The 26279-nt window shown below is 47.4% G+C and overlaps 1 protein-coding gene and 1 pseudogene across 2 annotated transcripts in view; one reads left to right on the top strand and one right to left on the bottom strand.

The window, feature by feature from the left end:
• LOC147118861 (uncharacterized) overlaps positions 1-12124 on the top strand; it is a 46213-nt pseudogene extending 34089 nt beyond the window's left edge. The window contains exons 4-5 of the transcript XR_015077870.1: positions 643-1341; positions 11280-12124. The product of XR_015077870.1 is annotated as an uncharacterized LOC147118861 (transcript). The remainder of the gene's footprint in view (positions 1-642; positions 1342-11279) is intronic.
• Positions 12125-13262: 1138 nt separating this feature from the next.
• LOC147118860 (uncharacterized) lies at positions 13263-25777 on the bottom strand. The gene is made up of 4 exons (XM_085984634.1): positions 24770-25777; positions 20689-24501; positions 20295-20420; positions 13263-13581 (listed from the first exon to the last, which is right to left on the bottom strand). Exon 2 carries the CDS (start codon positions 24318-24320, stop codon positions 21294-21296), a length of 3027 nt encoding a protein of 1008 aa, XP_085840760.1. The 5' UTR covers positions 24321-24501; positions 24770-25777; the 3' UTR covers positions 13263-13581; positions 20295-20420; positions 20689-21293.
• Between the last annotated feature and the right edge of the window lie 502 nt (positions 25778-26279).

Raw genomic sequence — 26279 nt, 5'->3', positions numbered from 1 at the left:
TATGTTTGGAGCATGCGCAGTAAGTGTGCCGGGGAAGGACAGAGGTTGGACACGGGGTCCTTGCAGCGCGGAATAGACGGCAAAGCGGAGCGGAGTAATGGAACGGCAAGTGGGCGGGGCGGGTTCATAAACAACTGGAGAAGGCCGCAAGTACTGGATAATAACCCAAGGATCCCACGTTTGCAGCTACAGGACTTTCTCCGGGTGACTGGCCCAGGTTAACGATCGCCATCTTTGTGCAGCAAAGCGTAAAGATTCAGTGCGCCGCCGTCATGATTCAAAACGTATCAGAGCGACTGCGCGGCCATCTTAGTATAGAAAGATAAAGGTTTGATGGTCTGTTCCCAACCAGGTCCCAGTGCCCGGGTGAGAGAATCATTGCTTCATTTATTTTACCCTTATTCTCCACACACAGCGTCACGATCTGACAGAGTCACTCGATTGATCAGGACCAGACTATCATCGGCCTTCGAACGTGGATGAGAAATGTTTTAACGAGTTACACAGCCTGAAACAACATTGCACCATTCATAGCGGGGAGAAACCGTATACAGAAGAATTCATAAGAAGCAGTAATAGGCCATACGGCCCTTCGAGCCTGCTACATGTTCTGTGTGTGGACAAGGCTTCAATTGATCATCTAACCTGGAGAGTCGCAAGTATACCTGCACCACGGAGAAACTGTGGAAATGTGGGGACTGTGGGAAGGGATTCAATTACCCGTCTCAGCTGGAAAATCATCGATGCACTCACACCGGGGAAAGACTGTTCACCTGCTCCGAGTGTGGGAAGGGATTCACTCGTTCATCCAACCTGCTGATGCACCAGCACATTCACACCGGGGAGAGGCCGTTCACCTGCTCTGTGTGTGGGAAAGGATTTAATCGATCATCCAACCTTCTGATGCACCGGCGCATTCACACTGGGGAGAGGCCGTTCACCTGTTCTGTGTGTGAGAAGGGATTCACTAAGTCATCCGACCTTCTGATACACAAGCGAGTTCACACTGGGGAGAGGCCATTCACTTGTTCTGTGTGTGAGAAGGGATTCACTAATTCATCCGAGCTTCTGATACACCAGCGAGTTCACACTGGGGAGAGGCCGTTCGCCTGCTCCGTGTGTGGACAGGGATTCATTCAGTCATCCAACCTGCTGAGACACCAGCGAGTTCACACTGGGGAGAGGCCGTTCACCTGCTCCGTGTGTGGGAAGGGATTCACTCGGTCATCCCACCTGCTTAGACACCAGCAAGTTCACAAGTGACTGCAGAGGTTGGATTCTGCTGTTATTGCTGCTGTTAATTGCATCCAGGACTGAACCGTGTTCATTCTGACAGTTCAGGTTTGTTTCTGCTGATGTTAAACTCCAGCCCAGTTATAGGGGTTATTAATATTCTGGATATATGGCTGATTGATTTGTTGGGGTTGCAGTGTCCCTTTAAGAACCGCTTTCTGATTTTGCCCCTTAATTCAGGGACTCTCATCAGAAATTTGTTTGCAATAAAATTATGAACTTTTACTTCAATGCTAAATTGAGCTTTGGTACAATATCTACAATTCAATATCTAAAAGGTTTCACTGATTAACATCTCCAATTAGAAAGTGCTGATTAATCCTCGCTGACAGTTCTCACTGACTTGAAGATTACACACAGTGGCACCTTCATTATCCAGCAGAAAGAAGGGGAATGGAATTGGTGGAGAATCGAGAGTCCCCAAATGTTGCCCCTCCCATCTGGTACAGCAATCCCCTCAGCACGGGAATGGAGACCGTACGCAGTACTCCAGGTGTGGTCTCACTAATACCCTGTACAGTTGTAGCAGTTTGAGAGTGATGTAGTCCAATCTAAAACTAAGGTCTTCAATCTAAATAGAGGAAACTACAAGGGTATGAGGGATAAGTTGGCCATGGTAGATTGGGAGACTACACTAAAAGGTATGAAGGTGGACATACAATGGCTAACATTCAAGATAATAATGCATAATTTGCAACAAACATATATTCCTCTAGGGCATAAAAACCCAAAAGGAAATGTGATCCAACCATGGCTAACAAAAGAAATTAAAGCTAGCATTAAGTCAAAGGAGGAAACTTATAAAGTTGTCAGAAAAAGCAGTCAGCCTGAGGATTGGGATCTTTTTAGAAATCAGCAAAGGGGGACCAAGAAATTGATAAAGGGAAAATGGAATATGAGCACAAACTAGCAAAAAATATAAAAACGGATTGTAAAAGCTTCTATAGGTATGTTAAAAGGAAAAGACTGGTGAAGGTAAATGTAGGTCCTTTACAGTCAGAGATGGGAGAATTTATAATGGGGAATGAGGAAATGGCAGAGAAATTAAATAAATACTTTGTTTCTGCCTTCACGGAGGAAGACACAAAAAACCTCCCAGAAATACGAGAAAACCAAGGGTGTGGCAAGAATGAGGAACTTAAAGAAATTATTATTAGTAAAAAAACAGTACTAGCAAAATTAATGGGACTAAAAGTCGATAAATCCCAAGGACTGGATGATCTACATCCTAGGGTTTTGAAAGAGGTGGCCATTGGGATAGTGGACGCATTGGTTGTCATCTTCCAAAATTCTATAGATTATGGAATGGTTCCTGCAGATTGGAGGATAGCAAATGTAACCCCACTATTTAAGAAAGGAGGGAGAGAGAAAACGGGGAACTACAGATCTGTTAGCCTCACATCAGTAGTTGGGAAAATGCTGGAATCTATTATAAAGAATGCAATAACTGGGCACTTAGAAACTAATAGTAAGATTGGGCAGAGTCAACATGGATTTATGAAAGGGAAATCCTGTTTGACAAACCTATTGGAGTTCTTTGAGGTTGTAACTAGTGGAGTAGACAAAGGGGAACTGGTAGATGTGTATTTGGATTTTCAGAAGGCCTTCAATAAGGTCCCACACAAGAGATTGGTGAACAAAATTAGGGGTAATATACTAGCATGGATTGAGAATTGGTTAACAGACAGAAAACAAAGAGTAGTGATAAACGGGTCTTTTTCAGGGTGGCAGGCTGTGACTAGTGGGGTACCGCAAGGATCGGTATTTGGGCCCCAGCTATTCACAATCTATATCAATGATTTGGATGAGGGGACTAAATGTAACATTTCCAAATTTGCTGATGATACAAAGCTAGGTGGCAGTGTCAGTTGTGAAGAGGATGTGAAGAGTCTTCAAGGGGATCTTGACAGGCTCAGTGGGTGGGCGAGAACATGGCAGATGGAATATAATGTGGATAAATGTGAAGTTAGCCACTTTGGTAGAAAAAACAGAAAGGCAGAGTATTTATTAAATGGTGAAAGATTGGGGAATGCAGATGCTCAAAGGGACCTGGGTGTCCTTGTACATGAGTCACTGAAAGTGAATGCGCAGGTGCAGCAAGCCATTAGGAAGGCAAATGGTATGCTGGCCTTCATTACAAGAGGATTTGTGTACAGGAGTAAAGAAGTCTTACTCCAATTATATAGGGCCTTGGTGAGACCACACCTGGAGTACTGTGTACAGTTCTGGTCTCCTTACCTAAGGAAGGATATACTTGCCATAGAGGGAGTGCAATGAAGGTTCACGAGATTGATTCCTGGGATGGCGGGACTGTCGTATGAGAAGAGATTGAGTAAACTAGGCCTGTATTCTCTTGAATTCAGAAGAATCAGAGGGGATCTCATTGAAGCATACAAAATTATTACAGGACTTGATAGGGTGGATGCTGGGAGAATGTTTCCCTTGGCTGGGGAGTCTAGAACCAGGGGCCACAGCCTCAGGAAAAAGGGTCGGCCATTCAGGACTGAGATGAGGAGAAATTTCTTCACACAGAGGGTGGTGAATCTTTGGAATTCTCTACCCCAGAGGGCTGTGGAGGCTCAGTCATTGGGTATATTCACAACAGAAGTGGATATATTTCTGACTAGTAAGGGCATCAAGGAATATGGCGATAGGGCCGGTGAATGGAATTCAGGCAGAAGATCCGCCATGATCTTATTGAATGGCGGAGCAGGCTTGAAAGGCCGAATGGCCCACTCCTGCTCCTATTTCTTATGTTCTTATGAGACCTATGCATGGAGGCAGAGGCCATGCCTGAGGTACTAAACGAGTACTTTGCATCTGTCTTCACCAAGGAAGCAGATGCTGCCAAAGTCATAGTGAAAGAGGAGGTAGTGGAGATACTGGTTGAGATAAGAATTGATAAAGAGCAGGTACTAGAAAGGCTGTCTGAACTTAAAGTTGATAAGTCACCAGGACCTGATGGGATGCATCCTCGGATGCTGAGGGAGGTTAAGGAGGAAATCGCGGAGGTGCTGGCCATAATCTTCCAATCCTCCTTCGATACAGGGGTGGTGCCAGAGGACTGGAGAATTGCAGATGTTACACCCTTGTTCAAAAAAGGATGTAAGGATAAACCCAGCAGCTACAGGCTAGTCAGTTTAACCTCAGTAGTGGGGAAGCTTTTGGAAATGATAATCAGGGACAAAGTTAACAAGTCACTTGGAGAAGTGTCGATTAATTAAGGAAAGCCAGCATGGATTTGTTAAAGGCAAATAAGTTTAACTAACTTGATCGAGTTTTTTGATGAGGTAACAGAGAGGGTTGATGAGGGCAATGCGGTTAACATGATGTACATGGATTTCCAAAAGGCGTTTGACAAAGTGCCACATAATAGGCTTCCCAGCAAAGTTGAAGCCCATGGAATAAAAGGGACAGTGGCAGCATGGATACAAAATTGGCAAAGTGACAGAAAACAGAGAGTAGTGGTGAACGGTTGTTTTTCGGACTGGAGGAAGGTACACAGTGGTGTTCCCCAGGGGTCGGTACTAGGATCACTGCTTTACTTGTTATATATTAATGATTTGGACTTGGGTGTACAGGACACAGTTTCAAAATGTGTAGATGACACAAACTTGGAAGTATAGTGAACAGTGAGGAGGATAGTGATAGACTTCAAGAGGACACAGACAGGCTGGTGGAATGGGCGGACACGTGGCAGATAAAATTTAATGCAGAAAAGTTTGAAGTGATTCATTTTGGTAGGAAGAACGAGGAGAGGTAATATAAACTAAAGGGTACAATTCTAAAGTGGGTGGATGAACAGAGAGACCTGGGGGTATGTGTGCACAAATCGTTGAAGGTGGCAGGGCAGGTTGAGAAAGTGGTTAAAAAAGCATACGGGATCCTGGGCTTTATAAATAGAGGCATAGAGTCCAAAAGCAAGGAAGTTATGATGAACCTTTATAAAACACTGGTTCGGCCTCAACTGGAGTATTGTGTCCAATTCTGGGCACCGCACTTTATGAAGGATGTGAAGGCCTTAGAGAGGGTGCAGAAAAGATTTACAAGAATGGTTCCAGTGATGAGGGACTTCAGTTACGTGGATAGACTGGAGAAGCGGGGTTGGTTCTCCTTAGAGCAGAGAAGGTTGAGAGGAGATTTGATAGAGGTGTTCAAAATCATGAGGGTTCTGGACAGAGTAGATAGAGAGAAACTGTTCCCATTGGTGGAAGGGTCGAGAACCAGAGGACACAGATTTAAGGTGATTGGCAGAAGAACCAAAGGCGACATGAGGAAAAACTTTTTTACACAGCGAGTGGTTAGGATCTGGAATGCACTGCCTGAAAGGGTGGTGGAGGCAGATTCAATCACGGCTTTCAAAAGGGAACTGCAGGGCTATGGGGAAAAAGCGGGGCAGTGGGACTAGCTGAAGTGGTTTTGCAGAGAGCTGGCACGGGCTCGACGGGCCGAATGGCCTCCTGCTGTGCTGTCACCATTCTATGATTCTATATATATGTCAAATAAATCAGCTTTGTTTCAAACACAACGTGTTGAGTCCTTGACGTCCCCAAGATAAGAGGAGACTATTTGATGTCCTGTTGCAGACTGCTCCATTTCTGGGCCTGTTCTCCTTTCTAACTCTAGATTATTTCAGTTCTCATACCTTCGGTTACTCTCATGGACAAGTCCCAGCTCCCCATACATTCCAGAGTGCCTCTCCCAGCCTTGGTATCCAGGGAAGGTATCGGTAACACGCCCGGGATCACTAAACACAAAACCCAGTCTGTTAATCACTTTCAGCTACTGGACTTAGCGTGTGACCCACAGCATCTCTCTCACCTTCGATGTGTGAATAGAACATCACGCCTCAGAAACTGGTTTTAAATTTAAATCCACTCAGCAAATGTATTTAACAAAATACGAACAAATAAACACGTCACGGCCTAATAATCCAGCCCTATGTTCACAGGAGGAAGCCTGTTTTCTAACTCCTCGAGTGGACAAAATAATGAAAGATCCCTAATGTAAGAGTCCCTCGAAGCCTTTGTTAATACCTTTCAAATCCTGAACGGTTCCTGCCTTATTCTAGAATTCCCCATCCCTGTGGGAGTCGATATTGGTCAAAAACTACTAACTGAAAATTTCTCTCTTTCAGGTGTTTCAAGCTGACCAGGTCCTTCACTCAGAGAATCTCCAAGGAGACTCTTTGATTTAAACACAGCTCCCCCCTCTTTTATATCCGGGATTAGTTACCAGGAATTTGAATACCTGACCACTCAAATTTAAAAGGACCCTTCAGTGATATACAGATTGAACCAATCACACAGCTCTGGTGTGGAAGACTGCTAATGTGGTACCCTTGTTTAAAAAGGGAGAAAAGGATAGACCGAGTAATTACAGGCCAGTCAGCCTAACCTCAGTGGTGGGAAAATTATTGAAAAGAATTCTGAAGGACAGGATAAATCTTCATTTAGAAAGACACGGATTAATCAAGAATAGTCAGCACGGATTTGTTAAGGGAAGGTCATGTCTGACAAATTTGATTGAATTTTTTGAGGAGGTAACAAGGAGGATAGATGAGGGAAGTGCATTTAATGCAGTGTATATGGACTTTAGCAAGGCTTTTGTTAAGGTTCCACATGGCAGACTGGTCACAAAGTTAAAAGCCCATGGAATCCAGGGCAAAGTGTCAAGTTGGATTCAAAACTGGCTCGGAGACAGGAAGCAGAGGGTAATGGTTGATGGGTGTTTATGTGACTGGAAGACTGTTTCCAGCGGGGTTCCGCAGGGCTCAGTACTAGGTTCCTTGCTTTTTGTGGTATATATCAATGATCTAGACTTGAATATAGGGGGTATGATTAAGAAATTTGCAGATGATGCTAAAATCGGCTGTGTGGTTGATACTGAAGAAGGAAGCTGTAGATTGCAGAAAGATACCAATAAATTGGTCGGGTGGGCAGAACAGTGGCAAATGGAATTCAATCCGGAGAAGTGTGAGGTAATGCATTTGGGGAGGGCTAACAAGGAAAGGGAATACACATTAAATGGTAGGACACTGAGTAGTGTAGAGGAACAAAGGGACCTTGGAGTGAATGCCCCTTTATCAACTTGTCCTCCAACTTTTAAAGGTTTGTGTATCTGAACCGCTTGTAGGTTTTAGAGATATTAACATAACATGGTTAAAAATACATTAGCATAAAATGACAGAATGTGTATTTTGGGAAAGAGAAGTTTAGTCTGAGTTAGAAACTCAAACAGGCGTTTCACTTCAGACAGGTCGCCATGGCAACACTGATAAGACATTCCATTCACTGAATCGACTGGTTGGAATCTGTAATCAGATCAGGAGAAAGAACAGAGTTTTTCTGTTACTAACCACAATATAAGCTTAAACCAGAGTGAGTAATAGAATAGATTATATTATAATGTGTGATGTTTATACCTATAATTGTGAAACTATAAGAAATAACATAATTAACAGCAGGCAGGGTAGTTTAGGGAAAAATGAGAAAATTACTGAAGAAAAGTAACTGCTGGGAACCAGGGAATGTGTCCTTGTAAATCACAGATTAGAGAAATTCCAGCTGTCTTTTCCTCACTTCCTGCCAAAGCCCAGAGTCCGGTGCCAGAGATGGATCACTGCAGGGTATAAAAGTGAGGGGATCCTGATGTAAGGGGGCAGTCGGGACTGGAGATCAAGCTCAGGGCGCCCGAGGTTCCATCCAGTGGGCTGACCTCGTGTAAGTTACTGTGGACACGCGGGACTTGTATGTTTACTCTGATAGAGGATCAATATAAGGTACGGTGGAGGACAGAGAATCTGCTCATCTTATATTTCTTAGTAAGGTGTTAAAGTTGCTGAGACTAGACTCTCAAACCTGCTAATTAATAAGACAAGGCATTAGCTAGAATCTTACACCTCTTTACTGTTCTGCTCCTCTACTGCTTTTAAAGCTTTTCCATTTAATTTACTTTTCCTACTATTTTCTTCCTCCCAAAATGTATCACCACACATTTGTCAGTGGTAAATTTCATCTGACATCTACCTGCCCCATTTACTAACCTGTGTAACTGAAGTCACTTAACATTATCCGCCTCCCCACAACTGCCCGCCAGTTTAAGACACAAACTCCAGGACAACCAGGAAATGCTGGGAATTCCCCAGCGAGTCAGGGAGCATCTGTAAATGGAGGAGAAATGGTGACTGTTCAGGTAGCGTCTGTAAATGGAGGAGAAATGCTGACTGGTCAGGGAGCGTCTGTAAATGGAGGAGAAATGCTGACTGGTCAGGGAGCGTCTGTAAATGAAGGAGAAATGGTGACTGGTCAGGGAGCGTCTGTAAATGAAGGAGAAATAGAGACTGGTCAGGGAGCGTCTGTAAATGGAGGAGAAATGGTGACTGGTCAGGGAGCGTCTGTAAATGGAGAAATGGTGACTGGTCAGGGAGCGTCTGTAAATGGAGGAGAAATGGTGACTGGTCAGGGAGCGTCTGTAAATGGAGGAGAAATGCTGACTCAGGGAGCGTCTGCAAATGGAGGAGAAATGGTGACTGGTCAGGGAGCGTCTGTAAATGGAGACTGGTCAGGGAACGTCTGTAAATGGAGGAGAAATGGTGAGTGGTCAGGGAGCGTCTGTAAATAAAGGAGAAATGGGGACTGGTCAGGGAACATCTGTAAATGGAGGAGAAATGGAGACTGGTCAGGGAGCATCTGTAAATGAAGGAGAAATGGAGACTGGTCAGGGAGCGTCTGTAAATGAAGCTGAAATGGTGATGCATTAGGAGCATGTAAAGAAGTAGAAATAGTAAACAGGAGGACATAGATGGACTGGTGGAATGGGCAGACACATGGCTGATGTAATGCAGTGCAGTGCAGCGAAGTGTAAAGTAATGCATTTTGGAAGGTCGAAAGAGGAGAGGCAATATAAACTAAATGGTACAATTTTAAATCGGGTGCAGGAACAGAGAGACCTGGGATTGTGTGTGCACGAAACATTGAAGATGGCCGGACAAGTTAATTGTTAAAATAGCATACGGGATCCTTGGCTTTATTAACAGAAGCATAGAGTACAAAAGCAAGGAAGTTATGCTGAACCTTTATAAATCTCTAGTTCGAGTATTGTGTCCAATTCTGGGCACCACACTTTAGACAAGACCTCAAGGCCTTGGAGAGGGTGCAGAGGAGATTTACTCAGATGGTGCCAGGGATGAGGGGGTTCAGTTATCTGGAGAGACTGGAGATGCTGAGATTGTTCTCCTTTGTGCAGAGAAGGTTAAGGGGAGATTTAATAGGGGTGTTCAGAATTATGAGGGGTTTTCATAGAGTCGATAGGATAGTAGATGTTTCCACTGGCAGGAGGGTCGGTAATCAGAGGACACAGAATTAAAATAATTTGGCAAAAAGCCAGGGGGGAGATGGGGAGAGACTTTTTAAATCAGTGACTTGTTGTGATCTGGAATGCACTGCCTGAAAGGCTGGTGGAAGCAGATTCAATAGTAACTTTCTAAAGGGAATTGGATAAGTACTTCCCAAGGAATATTTTCCAGTCTATGGGGAAAGAGCCGGGGAGTGGGACTAATTGAATGGCTCTTTCAGAGAGCAGCACAGGCACGATGGATGAATGGCCTCCTTCTGTGCTGTAGGATTCTGTGAAATGGTGATGGTCAGAGAGAGCCCAGCACCAAAACAGGGAGATATTACAGATGGACAGGGAGGGCTGGAGTGTTGGAAACAAGGGGAGAGAGCACAGACACCCAGCCAGAGTCAGCACCTTCAGGGGAGGAGAGAGAGGGGAACCAATGAGTGTAGAACTGAACCCATCCAGAGTCAGCACCTTCAGGGGAGGAGAGGGAGGGGAACCAGTGAGTGTAGAACTGAACCCAGCCAGAGTCAGCACGCTTAGGGGAGGAGAGAGAGGGGAACCAGTGAGTGTAGAACTGAACCCAGCCAGAGTCAGCACGTTCAGGGGAGGAGAGAGAGGGGAACCAGTGAGTGTAGAACTGAACCCAGCCAGAGTCAGCATCTTCGGGGGAGGAGAGAGAGGGGAACCAGTGAATGTAGAACTGAACCCAGCCAGAGTCAGCACGTTCAGGGGAGGAGAGGGAGGGGAACCAGTGAGTGTAGAACTGAACCCAGCCCGAGTCAGCAGCTTCAGAGGAGGAGAGGGAGGGGAACCAGTGAATTTAGAACTGAACTAGCCAGAGTCAGCACCTTCAGGGAGGAGAGAGAAGAGAACCAGTGAGTGTAGAACTGAACGCAGTCAGAGTCAGCACCTTCAGGGGAGGAGAGGGAGGGGAACCAGTGAGTGTAGAACTGAACCCAGCCAGAGTCAGCACGCTTAGGGGAGGAGAGAGAGGGGAACCAGTGAGTGTAGAACTGAACCCAGCCAGAGTCAGCATCTTCGGGGGAGGAGAGAGAGGGGAACCAGTGAATGTAGAACTGAACCCAGCCAGAGTCAGCACGTTCAGGGGAGGAGAGGGAGGGGAACCAGTGAGTGTAGAACTGAACCCAGCCCGAGTCAGCAGCTTCAGAGGAGGAGAGGGAGGGGAACCAGTGAATTTAGAACTGGACCCAGCCAGAGTCAGCACCTTCAGGGGAGGAGAGGGAGGGGAACCAGTGAGTGTAGAACTGAACCCAGCCAGAGTCAGCACCTTCAGGGGAGGAGAGGGAGGGGAACCAGTGAGTGTAGAACTGAACCCAGCCAGAGTCAGCACCTTCAGGGGAGGAGAGGGAGGGGAACCAGTGAGTGTAGAACTGAACCCAGCCAGAGTCAGTACCTTCAGGGGAGGAGAGGGAGGGGAACCAGTGAGTGTAGAACTGAACCCAGCCAGAGTCAGCACCTTCAGGGGAGGAGAGGGAGGGGAACCAGTGAGTGCAGAACTGAACCCAGCCAGAGTCAGCACCTTCAGGGGAGGAGAGGGAGGGGAACCAGTGAGTGTAGAACTGAACCCAGCCAGAGTCAGCACCTAGAATTGTCTGTTCTGATTTTCTATCCTTGCTTTGCAGTGATGACTTTTTTTACAGGCTGTAAGACCACAAACTCAAACCAAACATCAGGTCAAGATCTGACAGAGTCACGTCATTCATCAGGACCTGAATATCATCGGCCTCTAAATGTGGAAGGAGAAATGTTTGCCTGTTCTGTCTGTGGGGAACGATGTCAAACTTCTGTGTGACTGGTAAAGCACCGAGACACCCACACCCGAATGAGAGTGTTCCAGTGCACTGACTGTGGAAAGAGCTTTAACCAGTTATACAGCCTGAAAAAACATCGCACCATTCACAGAGGGGAGAAACCGTACACGTGTTCTGTGTGTGTGGACGAGGCTTCAACTGATCATCCAACCTGGAGAGACACAAGGACACCCGCACCATGGAGAAACCCTGGAAATGTGGGGACTGTGGGAAGGGATTTAATTACCCGTTCCAGCTGGAAACTCATCAACGCAGTCACACCGGGATAGAGACCATTCAGTTGTTCTCACTGCCTGAAGACTTTCAAAGAATCATCAAACGTGCTGAAACACCAGCAAATTCACACTGGGGAGACGCCATCCACCTGCTCATTGTGTAGGAAGGGATTTTCTCAGTCTACCCACCTGCTGAGACACCAGCGAGTTCACAGTGACGAGAGACCATTCAGGTGCTCTCACTGTGCAAAGACATTTGCCCACTCATCCAACCTACTGAAACACCAGCAAGTTCACACTGGGGAGAGGTTGTTCACTTGCTCCGTATGTGGGAAGGGATTCACTCATTCATCCAACCTGCTGGCACACCAGCGAGCTCACACCAGGGAGAGGTTATTCTCCTGCTCCGTATGTGGGAAAGAATTCACTCGTTCATCCAACATGCTGACACACATGCGAGTTCACACTGGGGAGAGGCCGTTCACTTGCTCCGTGTGTGGGAAAGGATTTGCTCATTCTTCCCACCTGCAGACACACCAGCGAGTTCTCACTGAGGAGAAGCCGTTCACCTGCTCTGTGTGTGGGATGAGATTCACTCAGTCATCCAACTTCCAGACACACCAGCTTGTTCACACTAAGAGACCTTTAAAATGTTCTGAGTGTGAGAAGAGCTTTAAAAGCACAAAGGATCTGCTGATACACCAGCGAATTCACACTGGGGAGAGGCTGTTCACCTGCCCCGAGTGTGCAAAGGGATTCACTAATTTATCCAACCTGCGGACACACCAGCGAGTTCACACTGGGGAGAGGCCATTCACCTGCTCTGTGTGTGCGAAGGGATTCACTCAGTCATCCAACCTGTAGACACACCAGCAAGTTCACAACTGACTGCAGGGGTTGGATTCTGCTGTTATTGCTGCTGTTAATCACATCCAGGACTGAACCATGTTCATTCTGACAGTTGGGGTTTGTTTCAGCTGATGTCAGTAACCCCTATAACTGGGCTGGAGTTTAATCTGTATCAATGTCAAATAAATTAGCTTTGTTTCACACACACGCAGTGTGTCGAGTCCTTGATATCTCGACAATAAGATGAGCTGATTGAGGACTTGTTACAAACTGAGTGGAATCCATCTGAGAACTGAGATTCCACAACTTGTTAAAAGATGGATCTACAAGATGTCCAAGTCTGACAGGACAGAAAATTCTATTATATCACAGGGTCCACTTCAACCATCCAGGGCAGTGAGCCCCTGTAACATTGGATTTTAACCTATGGGAAATATTCTGATAATCTGTTATTGTCACGGGGCAAAGCAGCATTGTTACTTTAACATCAGTTTAATCAAACTCAATGGACAAACCGATCTCCAAAGGGAAACATCTCCTTAAAGCTGACGGTGTCGGCAGTTATGCAGCTCATTTCTCTGTGAGCGTGTCAGAATGAAAAGCTTTAACAACAGCCGATGTTTCACAAAGGGAGACCTCACCCGACCAAAGGCCATTGGTGGAGCTTAATGGGTTGTTTGTGTCACTGGGCTACAGGAGGCCATTTTTAATCGAAGGAAAACTGGTCACAGCAATTTCAACTTCAATTTTATTTGCCATTTCTAACTAGTACAATGGAATGCTTACTCCCTGATCACTCCCACAATAAGCTGTGGGAGCTCACAGAGACACGTCGCTATTCTCCAGCGCCATGTTCAGAAAAAGTCAATTCAATGGCATCCAATGGCAGTGGGAACGCGATGTCCCTAAGCCGCTCCATCACCGCGGCCTCCTCCTCACTGTTGCCGGCTCCACGATGTGGTGGCCTGCTTCTCACGGTCCGGCCTCTGGCCACCATGCCCGGCTCTCCCTCATCCCAGTCGGACTGTTATCCATCTCTTAGGAGCTAGCTATAAAACAGCACCGGCAAAGACTCAGAAGCAAGTCTCCAGCATGTCACCCTTTTCAGAAGAAGCAAATAGTGGTGGGAAACTTCAATTTCTTCTTTCTCAACAGACTGTCCCTGGTCCACTCGAACCGCCACCTTCTCTCTCACTATTTATGGGCACTGCTGCAGTAATTGCTCCTCTGACCTTTCCTCTCTCGTCCCTCCTACACCCCTAATACACGGCCCGACACAATCTCCCTCCCCCTACATCCTCTCTGTGCTGGAATCCACACCAGTCTCCCCATCTGCTCCTTGTTCTCTCCCTGGATCCTAAAACTACTGAACTCACTCTTCCCCTCCTGAAGTCTACAGGCTCTAATACTGAAGCTTGGTGTCCCTCAGTCCCGACTCCTTGATTTACCTCCCCTTCTCCCCTCCTCTTTCCCCCTTGGTTGTGTTCCACACTCTGGGCCTTGGGCCTTCCCCGGGGATTCTCAGTATGAACAGGTGGGATGTGTTTGGAGACAGGGTGTCCCGGCTCTCCACCTTTAAAGGGACAAGGAGACGACCAGCTGGGCTGAATGGCCCTGCTTTATGACATCACTGCAGTGCCTAGCAACCAGCCTCCCTGGGCCCTGCTCATTATGGGCTGGGTTTAGCTCAGTGCTGTTATAGGAAGGGAAACAGGAGCAGGATTCGCCCCGTGTGGAGCCCAGGATTAATGGGGAGAGGTACAGGATCAATTTATACCTTATTGAGTGAGAAATGTCATTGTCCCGGACACTCCCTGTCCCTCGGTATCTGTGTCGGGGAGTGGCTGATGGGTTTACTCTGTATCTAACCCGTGCTGTACCCGACTGGAGAGTGTTTGATGCTGACACTAGGGGCTCAGCTCCACGAGCACAACATTTAACCCAAAGATGATCTGATAAACCCATCAGCTTCTCCCCTGGACACAGGTCCTGAGGGACAGGGAGTGTCTCTGATATTTTGGTCGGTGTCGTTGATCAAGTTTAAACACCTCGCTCACATCTCCTCTCACCCTGCTTTGTTCTAATGAGAAGTGCCCCAGTTTCTCTCGTCTCTCCTCCTGGGAAAGAGAAGTTCGCCTCAGTTAGAAACTCAAACAGGCGCTTCACTGCAGACAGGTCATCATGAGGAAACATTTCTTTACCCAGCGAGTTATTATGATCTGAAATGCACTGCCTGAAAGGGTGGAGGAAGCAGATTCAAATATAACTTTCAAAATGGAATTGGATAAATATTTGAAGGGAAAACATTTACCGGGATATGGGGAAAGAGCAAGGGAGTGGGACTAATTGGATAGCTCTCCCAAAGAGCTGGCACAAGCATGATGGGCCGAATGGCCGCCTTTTGTGCTGTTTCATTCTCTGATTCTTTGATAACTAAAGCCTCTCATCCATGGTATAACCTCAGTGAATTTATTCTGCAGCCTCTCTGGCCCTGACATCCTTCCTAGTGTAAGATGCCCAAAACTTATTCTAACTGCAGCCGAACTGATGGTTTTGTTTTCTACGCCCCATTTATAAATGACCTTAGGTAACATTTTTAAACTACTTTATCAACTTGTCCTCCAACTTTTAAACATTTGTGTATCTGATCTCCCTGTAGATTTTAGAGATATTAACATAACATTGTTAAAATACATTGACATCAAATGTCTGATAAAATGTGTATTATGGGAAAGAGAAGTTTAGTCTGAGTTAGAAACTCAAACAGGCATTTCACTGCAGACAGGTCGCCATGGCAACACTGATAAGACATTCCATTCACTGAATCGACTGGTTGGAATCTGTAATCAGATCAGGGGAAAGAACAGGTTTTGTCTGTTATTAACCACAATATAAGCTTAGAATCATAGAATAGTTACAGCACAGAAGGAGGCCATTCATCTCGTCGAGCCCGTGCCGGCTCTCTGCAAGACCACTTCAGCTAGTCCCACTCCCCCACCCTTCCCCCATAGCCCTGCAGCTTTCTTTACTTCAGGTACTTATCCAATTCCCTTTTGAAAGCCGTGATTGAATCTGCCTCCACCACCCTTTCAGGCAGTGCATTCCAGATCCTAACCACTCGCTGCGTAAAAAATTTTTCCTCATGTCGCCTTTGGTTATTCCGCCAATCACCTTAAATCTGTGTCCTCTGATTCTCGACACTTCTGCCAATGGGAACAGTTTCTCTCTATCTACTCTGTCCAGACCACTCACGATTTTGAACACCTCTATCAGATCTCTCAACCTTCTCTACTCTAAGGAGAACCCCAGCTTCTCCAGTCTATCCACGTAACTGAAGGCCCTCCTCCCTGGAACCATTATTGTAAATCTTTTCTGCACCCTCTCTAAGACCTTCACATCCTTCCTAAAGTGCGGTGCCCAGAATTGGACACAATACTCCAGCTGAGGCCGAGCCAGTGTTTTATGAAGGTTCATCATAACTTCCTTACTTTTGTTATAACAACATAAGAAATAGGAGCAGGAGTAGGCCAATCGGCCCCTCGAGCCTGCTCCGCCATTCAATAAGATCATGGCTGATCTGATCCTAACCGCCAATCTACTATCACAGAACTGTCTCCTGAATCTAACAGAATTAGACACACGAAATAGGAGCAGGATCAGGCTACACGGCCCCTGGGCCCGCTCCGCTACCCACAGGGCCATGACCGATCCAAACCTAGACTCATGTCCAAATTCCTGCCCGCTCCCCGTAACCCTTAATTCCCTTTACTTCTAGGAAACTGTCTATTTCTGTTTTAAATTTATGTAATGATGTAGCTTCTACAGCTTTTTGGGGCAGCATATTCCATGGACCTACCACCCTCTGAGTGAAGTAGTTCCTCCTCATCTCAGTTTTGAAAGAGCAGCCCCTTATTCTAAGACTATGCCCCCTAGTTCTAGTTTCACCCATCATCGGGAACATCCTCCCCGCATCCAACCGATCCAACCCCTTCACAATCTTATATGTTTCAATAAGATCGCCTCTCATTCTTCTGAACTCCAATGAGTAGAGTCCCAATCTACTCAACCTCTCCTCATATGTCCATCCCCTCATCCCCGGGATTAACCGAGTGAACCTTCTTTGTACTGACTCGAGAGCAAGTATGTCCTTTCTTAAGTATGGACACCAAAACTGTACGCAGTATTCCAGGTGCGTTCTCACCAATACCTTGTACAACTGAAGCAATACCTCCCTATTTTTATATTCTATCCCCCTAGCAATGAAAGCCAACATTCCATTGGCCTTCTTAATCACTTGCTGCACCTGCATACTAACCTTTTGAGTTTTGTGCACCAGGACCCCCAGATCCCTTTGTACTTCAGTACTTTCCAGTTTCATGCCATTAAGATAATAACTTGCTCTATGATTTTTCCTGACAAAGTGCATAACCTCACACTTTCCAGTATTGTATTGTATTCCATCTGCCAAATCTCTGCCCACTTACTTAGCCTGTCTATGTCCCCTTGCAGGTTTTTTATGTCCTCCTCACTCACTACTTTCCCTCCCATCTTAGTATCATCTGCAAACTTTGATATGTTACACTCGGTCCCCTCCTCCAAATCGTTAATATAGATTGTAAAGAGTTGGGGACCCAGCACTGACCCCTGCGGAACATCACTAGTTACTGATTGCCAGTCTGAGAATAAACCATTTATCCCAACTCTCTGCCTTCTGTTAGATAGCCAATCCTCTATCCATGCCAGAATATTACCCCCAATCCCGTGATTTTTTATCTTAAGCAATAATCTTTTGTGTGGCACCTTGTCAAATGCCTTTTGGAAGTCTAAATACACTACGTCCACTGGTTCCCCTTTATCCACCCTATATGTTACTTCCTCAAAGAACTCCAGCAAATTTGTCAAACATGACTTCCCCTTCATAAAACCATGCTGACTTTGTCCTATTAAATTATGATTATCCAAATGTCCTGTTACTGTCTCCTTAATAATGGACTCCAAAATTTTACCTACCACAGATGTTAGGCTAACCGGTCTATAGTTTCCAGCCTTCTGTCTACTGCCCTTTTTAAATAAGGGTGTTACATTAGCAGTTTTCCAGTCTGCCGGGACCTTTGCCGAGTCCAGGGAGTTTTGGAAAATTAGTACCAATGCATCCACAATCCCTACCGCCACTTCCCTCAAGACCCTAGGATGTAAGCCATCAGGTCCAGGTGATTTATCCGCCTTGAGTCCCATTATTTTACCGAGTACCACTTCCTTAGTGATTTTGATCGTGTTTAGCTCCTCCCCCCCATAGCCCCCTGTTTGTCCAATGTTGGGATATTTTTAGTGTCCTCTACTGTAAAGACTGATACAAAATATTCATTCAGTGTTTTTGCCATCTCCATATTTCCCACCATTAATTTCCCGGTCTCATCCTCTAAGGGACCAACATTTACTTTAGCCACCCTTTTTCTTTACATATAACTATAAAAACTCTTACTATCTGTTTTTATATTTTTTGCGAATTTACTTTCATAATCCATCTTCCCTTTCTTAATCAATCTTTTTGTTATTTTTTGCTGTCTTTTAAAGTTTTCCCAATCCTCTATCCTCCCACTAGATTTGGCTACCTTATATGCCCTTGTTTTTAGTCGAATACTATCCTTAATTTCTTTACTTATCCACGGATGGCTGTCTTTTCTTTTACACCCTTTTCTTCTCAGTGGAATATATTTTTTTTGGAAGTTGTAAAATAACTCCTTAAATGTACACCACTGATCATGTATTGTCTTACCCTTTAATCTATTTTCCCAATCCACTCTACTCAATTCCGCTCTCATACCTTCATAGTCTCCTTTATTCAAGCTTAGCACGCTTGTTTGAGATCCAACCTTCTCACCCTCTAATTGAATATGGAATTCAACCATGTTATGGTCACTCATTCCAAGGGGATCCTTTACTAGGACATTTTTAATTAATCCCGTCTCGTTACACAGGACCAGATCTAAGGTTGCTTGCCTCCTGGTCGGTTCAGTTACATACTGCTCAAGAAACCTGTCCCTAATACACTCAATGAACTCATCCTCAAGGCAGCCCTGCCCAATTTGATTTGTCCAATTAATATGATAGTTAAAATCCCCCATAATTATAGATGTTCCCTTATTACAAGCCTCAACTATTTCCTGATTGATACTCCGTCCAACAGAGTTGCCACTGTTCGGAGGCCTATAGACTACGCCCACTAGTGTTTTTTTCCCCTTATTATTCCTTACCTCCACCCAAACTGTTTCATTATCCTGATCTTTTGACCCAATATCATTTCTCTGTATTACAGTGATTCCTTCCTTTATTAACATAGCCACCCCACCTCCCCTTCCTGCCTGTCCTTCCTGATCGTTAAATAGCCTGGTATGTTTAATTCCCAGGCATTGTCACCCTGCAGCCATGTTTCTGTAATGGCCACAAGATCATACCCATATGTAGTTATTTGTGCCATTAACTCGTCTATTTTGTTACGAATGCTACGTGCATTCAGATAGAGAACTTTCAAAGATGTTTTGTGACAGTTAGTTCCTGCTTTTGCCCTTTTTATTACTTTACCTTTTACTCCATACCTTCTGCCCCTTCCTGACACGCTCTGGTTTTTAATTTCCCCACTGCTACCTAAGTCTATGACCTTCTCTGTTGTCATTTTTATTATTTGCTCTCTAGGAACCTCCCCCCCCACTAGTTAGTTTAAAGCCCTCTCTACAGCCCTAGTTAAATGATCCGCCAGGACTCTAGTCTCAGCACTGGCCAAGTGAAGCCCGTCCCAACGGAACAGCTCCCTCCTGCCCCAGTACTGGTGCCAGTGTCCCAGGAAGCAAAACCCATTTCTCCCACACCAGTCTTTGAGCCACACATTTAACTCTCTAATTTTATTTGTCCTAGCCAAATTCGCTCATGGCTCAGGTAATAACCCTTGTGGTTCTGCTTTTTAATTTGGCCCCTAGCTGCTCAAACTCCCTCAGCAGAACCTCCTTCCTTGTCCTATCTATGTCGTTGGTACCAACATGGACCACGACAACTGGATCCTCCCCCCTCCCACTCCAAGTTTCTCTCCAGTCCAGAGGAGATGTCCTTAACCCTGGCATCGGGTTCGCTCTTGGCTGCAAAGAACACTATCTATCCCCCTAACGATACTATCCCCTGCCACTACAACATTTCTTTTAACTCCCCCCACTTGAATGGCCCCCCGCTCCACGGTGCTGTGGCCAGGTTGCTCATCCTCCCCGCAGTCCCTGTTCCCATCCTCACAGGGAGTAAGAGCCTCGAACCTGTTGGACAAGTGCAAGGGCTGCGGCTCCTCCAACACTACCTCCTGGATCCCCGTACCTGCCTCACTTCTAGGCACACCATCCTGACCCTGGCCACGGACTACATCTGAATTAATTAATCTAATTGGTGTGAATACCTCGTGATACACAGAGTCCAGGTAGCTCTCCCCCTCCCTGATGTGTCTCAGTGTTTGAAGCTCGGACTCCAGCTCTTCAACACGGAGCCGGAATTCCTCGAGCAGCCAACACTTACTGCAAATGTGATCACCGTGAGCATCAATGGTGTCCACCAGCTCCCACATATTGCAGCAGCAACACATCACCTGATCTCCCATTCTATGTAATTAAGTAAATTTATTAATATTATTCTTAAATACCCTCTGCCCCAATTCTAGATGGTGAATATCACACCTTAGAAACTATAAACCACAGAGATTTAAGCTTAAAAAGGGAGAAATACTTACTATTCTGCCCTCGCAACACGATCCTATGCAGAGCTAGACAGATAGCGAACAACTCGATATCTTCCAATAAAATCACAAGGCTTGACTTTTCTTGTAACGCTTTACTGAAAGATTCTTATTGTAAAACTGAAATACAACACAGAAATGGAAGGACACATTAGTATACAGACGCATAATTGATATGTATACACAAATTTAGGTACGCCTGGGCAACACGGTACATCTGGCAACGAATTACATTTAGCAAGCTGGAAGGCATTCTCTTTAAATTAGCCCTGTACATAGTGTATCAAATACGGCTGCTAGTTAACCAGCTAGACAGAGAAAGTTACAACTAAACATTTTCCACAACATGCAGTGTACGGTAATCGTCTATAGCATTCTAAATACTCACAGACAAACAATTTCCAAGACTGAAGCATGGGGACAATACAACCGAGGAGCACCGTGGCGCAGGTCTTGTTCCGTGGTAGCTCCACGAGGAATGAACTTGCAGTGCCGTGGGGAGCGTGGTGACCTCATCACGCTCGGGGTCGTGACGTCGTCGCGTTTGCCGGTAGTTGCGTCGCTGGCCGTTGGGGCCTAGGTCGAGAGCAGGAGCTGGAGGCCAGGCTGGGCCGGTGCTTGCCGCGGGAGCGGAAGATAGCGGCGCTCCCGGCGGCTGCTCGATGCGGCCGAAGACGCTGGGCCGGGCTGTGCCGGCGGCCTTTCTGGAGAGCCGGGTCGGGCTGCCTGACGCACGTCACGTTGTACGTGGCGTGACGTCATCACGCTCGGGCGCGTCTTAAAGGGGCAATGGCCCTAAACGGTGAGTTAAAGGGGCAACGGCCCTAACAGGTAAGTTATACATATATAAGTGGGTTATGTACATACAGTAAGGGTAAGTTAGAGGGAGAGACAGCACACTCCCCGCTTGGTACGATTCCATTTGTACCACTACAGATACAAAATAACCTGAAGAAAACGTCCTTTGGCTGCCACACACTCAGAGTCCGTTCTCTAGATTTTTTCGGAAAGGAGGACTACGATCTCTGAGACTGGCCTCAGAAACACCTTGACAGTCTCTTCCTTGACGATCTTCACCTCCACCTTGCGGACCCTCTTGTCCCTGCTCGGCAGAGTTTTGACGGCCAGTCCCACTGGCCGTTCGTTTGTGTGCTTGGCTGTCTTTAGGTTGGGCAAATACTCTCCTCTCCATCTCTTCCAAGAAGTGTCTGCACGACACTGTACTTGCTTCCACTGCTTCCTGTGCAGCTCGACCGTGTCGAAGTTTCCAGAGGGAGCTGAAATAGCACTCATCTTTTGAGTCAGGAGCATCGCTGGGGTGGGGACTGCCGGCATGTCTGGGTCGGTGGACACCGGCACCAGGGTTCTCCTGAGCGGGCAGAGGCGCCCCGCAGCATGCTCCCCGCTACTCGGAAGACGGCATCCAGGAGAGCGAAACGGCAGGGGTGCCGCCCAGCTGTGTCTATCGTCCTTGGACCTTTCAAACACTGAGCATCCTAGGCCATCTGTGCTCACAGTGGGGCCTGCCTCTTCCTCACAGGCAGAGGAGGTTGACCTATGATGCTGCGTCACGTCGTCGTAGTCCTCCTTTACCTGGATCCTGTTTGGGCGTGGGCTGAGACAGGATGTGCGACCGTTGCGCAACACGTTTGCTTTATAGACGCTGACATCCGCTGGTTTGTGGACTGTTCCCAGGCAAACTCCACCCACGAGGACCCATCCCAAGTCAAGCCGCTGCGCATAAGGAGCATTGTGGGGCCCGTTGATTTGCTCACGCACCTTGTGCACCCTTAAGATGTCTCTTCCCAAGAGCAGGAGGATTGGAGCGTCCGGGTCCACAGCTGGAATCTTGTTGGCAATTGGCTGTAGGTGGGGCTGATGGCGTGCGACCTCTGGGGAGGGGATTTCTGTCCTGTCCTCTGGCATCATGTCGCACTCGATCAAGGTGGGGAGGGGAAGCTGTAGTTTCCCATCCATGGACTCGATCATGAAGTTCCCAACCCTCCTATCCGTAGTCTCTGTTGTCCCTGCACAGGTTTTTAGCGTGTACGGAGCGGTGCTGGCCTTGACGTCGAAGAGATTGAAGAATTCCGTCTTTGCTAGAGACTTGTTACTTTGCTCGTCGAGCACTGCATACATTTTGATTGCCTTCTCCTTTCTCCCTGCAGGATATGCTTTAACCAAGCAGATTTTGGAGCATGAGCGTGGGCTGCTTGCATTTCCGCAAACCTCTGTACACTTGGAGGTGACTGAAGATGTGCTTTCGCTTTGCTCCCCGCTATCCTCTTTGTCAACCGCGGCACTCTCGGTGGTTGACGGAGGAGGACCTGGATGTAGGGCTGCTATGTGTTTTTCGCTGTTGCACTCAAGGCACTTGATTGTCGCCTTGCAGTCTTTTGCCATGTGCGTAGTCGACCCACAACACCTGAAGCAGATGCGGTTCTCTTTCAGGTATGTGCGCTCATCAATGGGCTTGTCTCTAAAGCTTCGACACTTTTTGAGTGGGTGGGGCTTCTTGTGTATAGGACACTGACGATCTGGGTCATCCACTTCATTCCCAGCAGAACTGGATTGGTTGACTGAGGGTTCGGCTGGAACATCTGTTTTGTGCACACTCACAGAGGCTTTGTTGCTGTCCTTTGTGGGTTTCTCTGTTCTCGAAGGAGCGTAACTGCTGGAGGTGGAGAAAGTGAAACTTGGATCATTCCTCACCCTTGCCTGTTGTTGGACAAACCTGGAGAAGAGAGAGAAGGGGGGAAATGCCACTCCATTGTCCTCCTTGTACTTGGATCCCTTAGCTATCCATTTCTCTTGAAGATTGTGGGGGAGCTTTTCCACTATTGGGTTTACCCCGCGAGCCGTATCCAAATACGAGAGGCCGGTCAGGTAACCTTCTCCCTTGGCACACTCCAGTTCGAGGAGAATGTCGCCCAGTTCTCGGAGCTCAACATTATCCTTGTTGGTTAGCTTCGGGAAGTCCTCAAGCTTCTTGAGCAGTGCGTGTTCGATGACTTCTGGTGTCCCATAACAGTCGTTGAGACGTTGCCAAACCAGGTTGAGGCCTGCTGTGGGATTGAGGACGTGCGCTGAGCGAATTCTCTTCGCCTGCCTTGACGACTCGGCTCCGAGCCACTTTATCATCAAGTCTAGTTCTTCTCTGGCTGACAGATTCAAGTCCTTGGTGGTACTCAGGAAGGATGCTCTCCATGACCAATAATTTTCAGGACGGTCGTCGAATTCTAGGAGGCCTGAACTTAATAATTCTCGGCAATTAAGGTACCTGGCGAAGTCTTGTGCGCCTTGCGGCTCGGGCGAGGACTGCTTAGCTGGATTGGCCGAGTGTTGTGGAGATCTCTGCAGGTGAGTCTTACTCGTTTCTTCTCTTTTAAGCTCAGTGTCTCCGAAAACGGGCTGTTTGTTGCTGGGGTGAGTAGCTAGTTCTACGTCGAGATACCTGAATGTTTCCTTTGAGGACACTTTGGAGTGTTGTTGGACATACTCATTTGTACGTTGCACTGGACCAAGGGGCTGTTCCAGGTCATATGTTTCCTGGCTGGGCTCCCCGCGTTCGCTCTCCTCATCTTCTTCGTAAGCTGCGGCTTCGGCTTTAGCGGCAGCGGCAGCTCTCTGGCTTTGGAGAATGTGGAGAATGGCGGCGAGATCAGCTCTCTGCTTTTCGAGGTCGGCTCTCTGCTTCATGAGGTCAGCTTCTTTTTCAGTGAAGGACAATTGCGCCTGGGTGGCCTTTGCCTTGGCACGTGCTTTGGCGGCTGTAGAAGCTGTCGACGACGACGGTTTGCTGGACCGCCGAGATGACCTGGAGGATACTTCAGAGAACTGTGACTTGGCATCGTTTGCTGGGAGAGCTGTCGGTGACGACGGTCTGCTGGACCGCCGAGATGTTCTAGAGGCTGCTTTAGAGGACTGTGACTTGGCCTCGTTTGCTGGGAGAGGCTCATTCTTCTCGATTGGCTGGTCGACTTCCTCTAGAGTATATTGTTTTCCTGAGCGTAGACTCATGGTAGCTGAGTGGTATCTTCCTGTGCTTGAGCCCGCTGTGCTGCTGTCTTTTTACTGTTCTGCCCTCGCAACGCGATCCTATGCAGAGCTAGACAGATAGCGAACAACTCGATATCTTCCAATAAAATCACAAGGCTTGACTTTTCTTGTAAAGCTTTACTGAAAGATTCTTATTGTAAAACTGAAATACAACACAGAAATGGAAGGACACATTAGTGTACAGACGCATAATTGATATGTATACACAAATTTAGGTACGCCTGGGCAACACGGTACATCTGGCAACGAATTACATTTAGCAAGCTGGAAGGCATTCTCTTTAAATTAGCCCTGTACATAGTGTATCGAATACGGCTGCTAGTTAACCAGCTAGACAGAGAAAGTTACAACTAAACATTTTCCACAACATACAGTGTACGCTAATCGTCTATAGCATTCTAAATACTCACAGACAAACAATTTCCAAGACTGAAGCATGGGGACAATACAACCGAGGAGCACCGTGGCGCAGGTCTTGTTCCGGCGGCAGCTCCACGAGGAATGAACTTGCAGTGCCGTGGGGAGCGTGATGACCTCATCACGCTCGGGGTCGTGACGTCGTCGCGTTTGCCGGTAGTTGCGTCGCTGGCCGTTGGGGCCTAAGTCGGGAGCAGGAGCTGGAGGCCAGGCTGGGCCGGTGCTTGCCGCGGGAGCGGAACATAGCGGCGCTCCCGGCGGCTGCTCGATGCGGCCGAAGATGCTGGGCCGGGCTGTGCCGGCGGCCTTTCTGGAGAGCCGGGTCGGGCCGGCAGCCGCCTGACGCACGTCACGTTGTACGTGGCGTGACGTCATCACGCTCAGGCGCGTCTTAAAGGGGCAATGGCCCTAAACGGTGAGTTAAAGGGGCAACGGCCCTAACAGGTAAGTTATACATATATAAGTGGGTTATGTACATACAGTAAGGGTAAGTTAGAGGGAGAGACAGCACACTTACCAACCAATCACTTACCCGCTTTCTGGTGACGTCACACTTGGATTACTTTTTACCTCTCTCCTTCCCTCCAAGTTACCAGACTGGAGACTGGTGAACCTTACCTGGTCTCTGGGACTTTTATAGCCCCGCTGCTGCCGCTGAGTTCCCGCCAACGCACTGAGGCCTTACCTGGGCTCTGGGACTTTTATAGCCCCGCTGCTGCCGCTGAGTTCCTGCCGATGCTCTGAGGCCTTACCTGGTCTCTGGGACTTTTATAGCCCCGCTGCTGCCGCTGAAACACCCGCCGACGCACTGATGCCTTACCTGGTCTCTGGGACTTTTATAGCCCCGCTGCTGCCGCTGAAACACCCGCCGACGCACTGATGCCTTACCTGGTCTCTGGGACTTTTATATCCCCACTGCTGCCGCTGAATTCCAGCCGACACTGTGAGGCCTTACCTGGTCTCTGGGACTTTTATATCCCCACTGCTGCCGCTGAATTCCAGCCGACACTGTGAGGCCTTACCTGGTCTCTGGGACTTTTATATCCCCACTGCTGCCGCTGAATTCCAGCCGACACTGTGAGGCCTTACCTGGTCTCTGGGACTTTTATATCCCCACTGCTGCCGCTGAATTCCAGCCGACACTGTGAGGCCTTACCTGGTCTCTGGGACTTTTATAGCCCCACTGCTGCCACTGAGTTCCCGCCGATGCACTGAGGCCTTACCTGGTCTCTGGGACTTTTATAGCCCCGCTGCTGCCGCTGAGTTCCTGCTGATGCTCTGAGGCCTTACCTGGTCTCTGGGACTTTTATAGCCCCGCTGCTGCCGCTGAGTTCCTGCTGATGCTCTGAGGCCTTACCTGGTCTCTGGGACTTTTATAGCCCCGCTGCTGCCGCTGAGTTCCCACCGACGCACTGAGGCCTTACCTGGTCTCTGGGACTTTTATAGCCCCGCTGCTGCCGCTGAGTTCCCGCCGACGCACTGAGGCCTTACCTGGGTCTCTGG

This window comes from Somniosus microcephalus, chromosome 4 (assembly GCF_052327205.1).
Source record: "Somniosus microcephalus isolate GS21.2 chromosome 4, FLI_Smic_1.0, whole genome shotgun sequence".
NCBI classification, from domain to species: Eukaryota; Metazoa; Chordata; class Chondrichthyes; order Squaliformes; family Somniosidae; genus Somniosus; species Somniosus microcephalus.
Note: the sequence above shows the minus strand (reverse complement) of the source record. Positions and strands in the feature narration are given on the sequence as shown.

Excerpts from the sequence above, each read along its gene's own strand:
- LOC147118860 (XM_085984634.1), bottom strand. The coding sequence starts at position 24,320 with ATGAGTCTACGCTCAGGAAAACAATATACTCTAGAGGAAGTCGACCAG.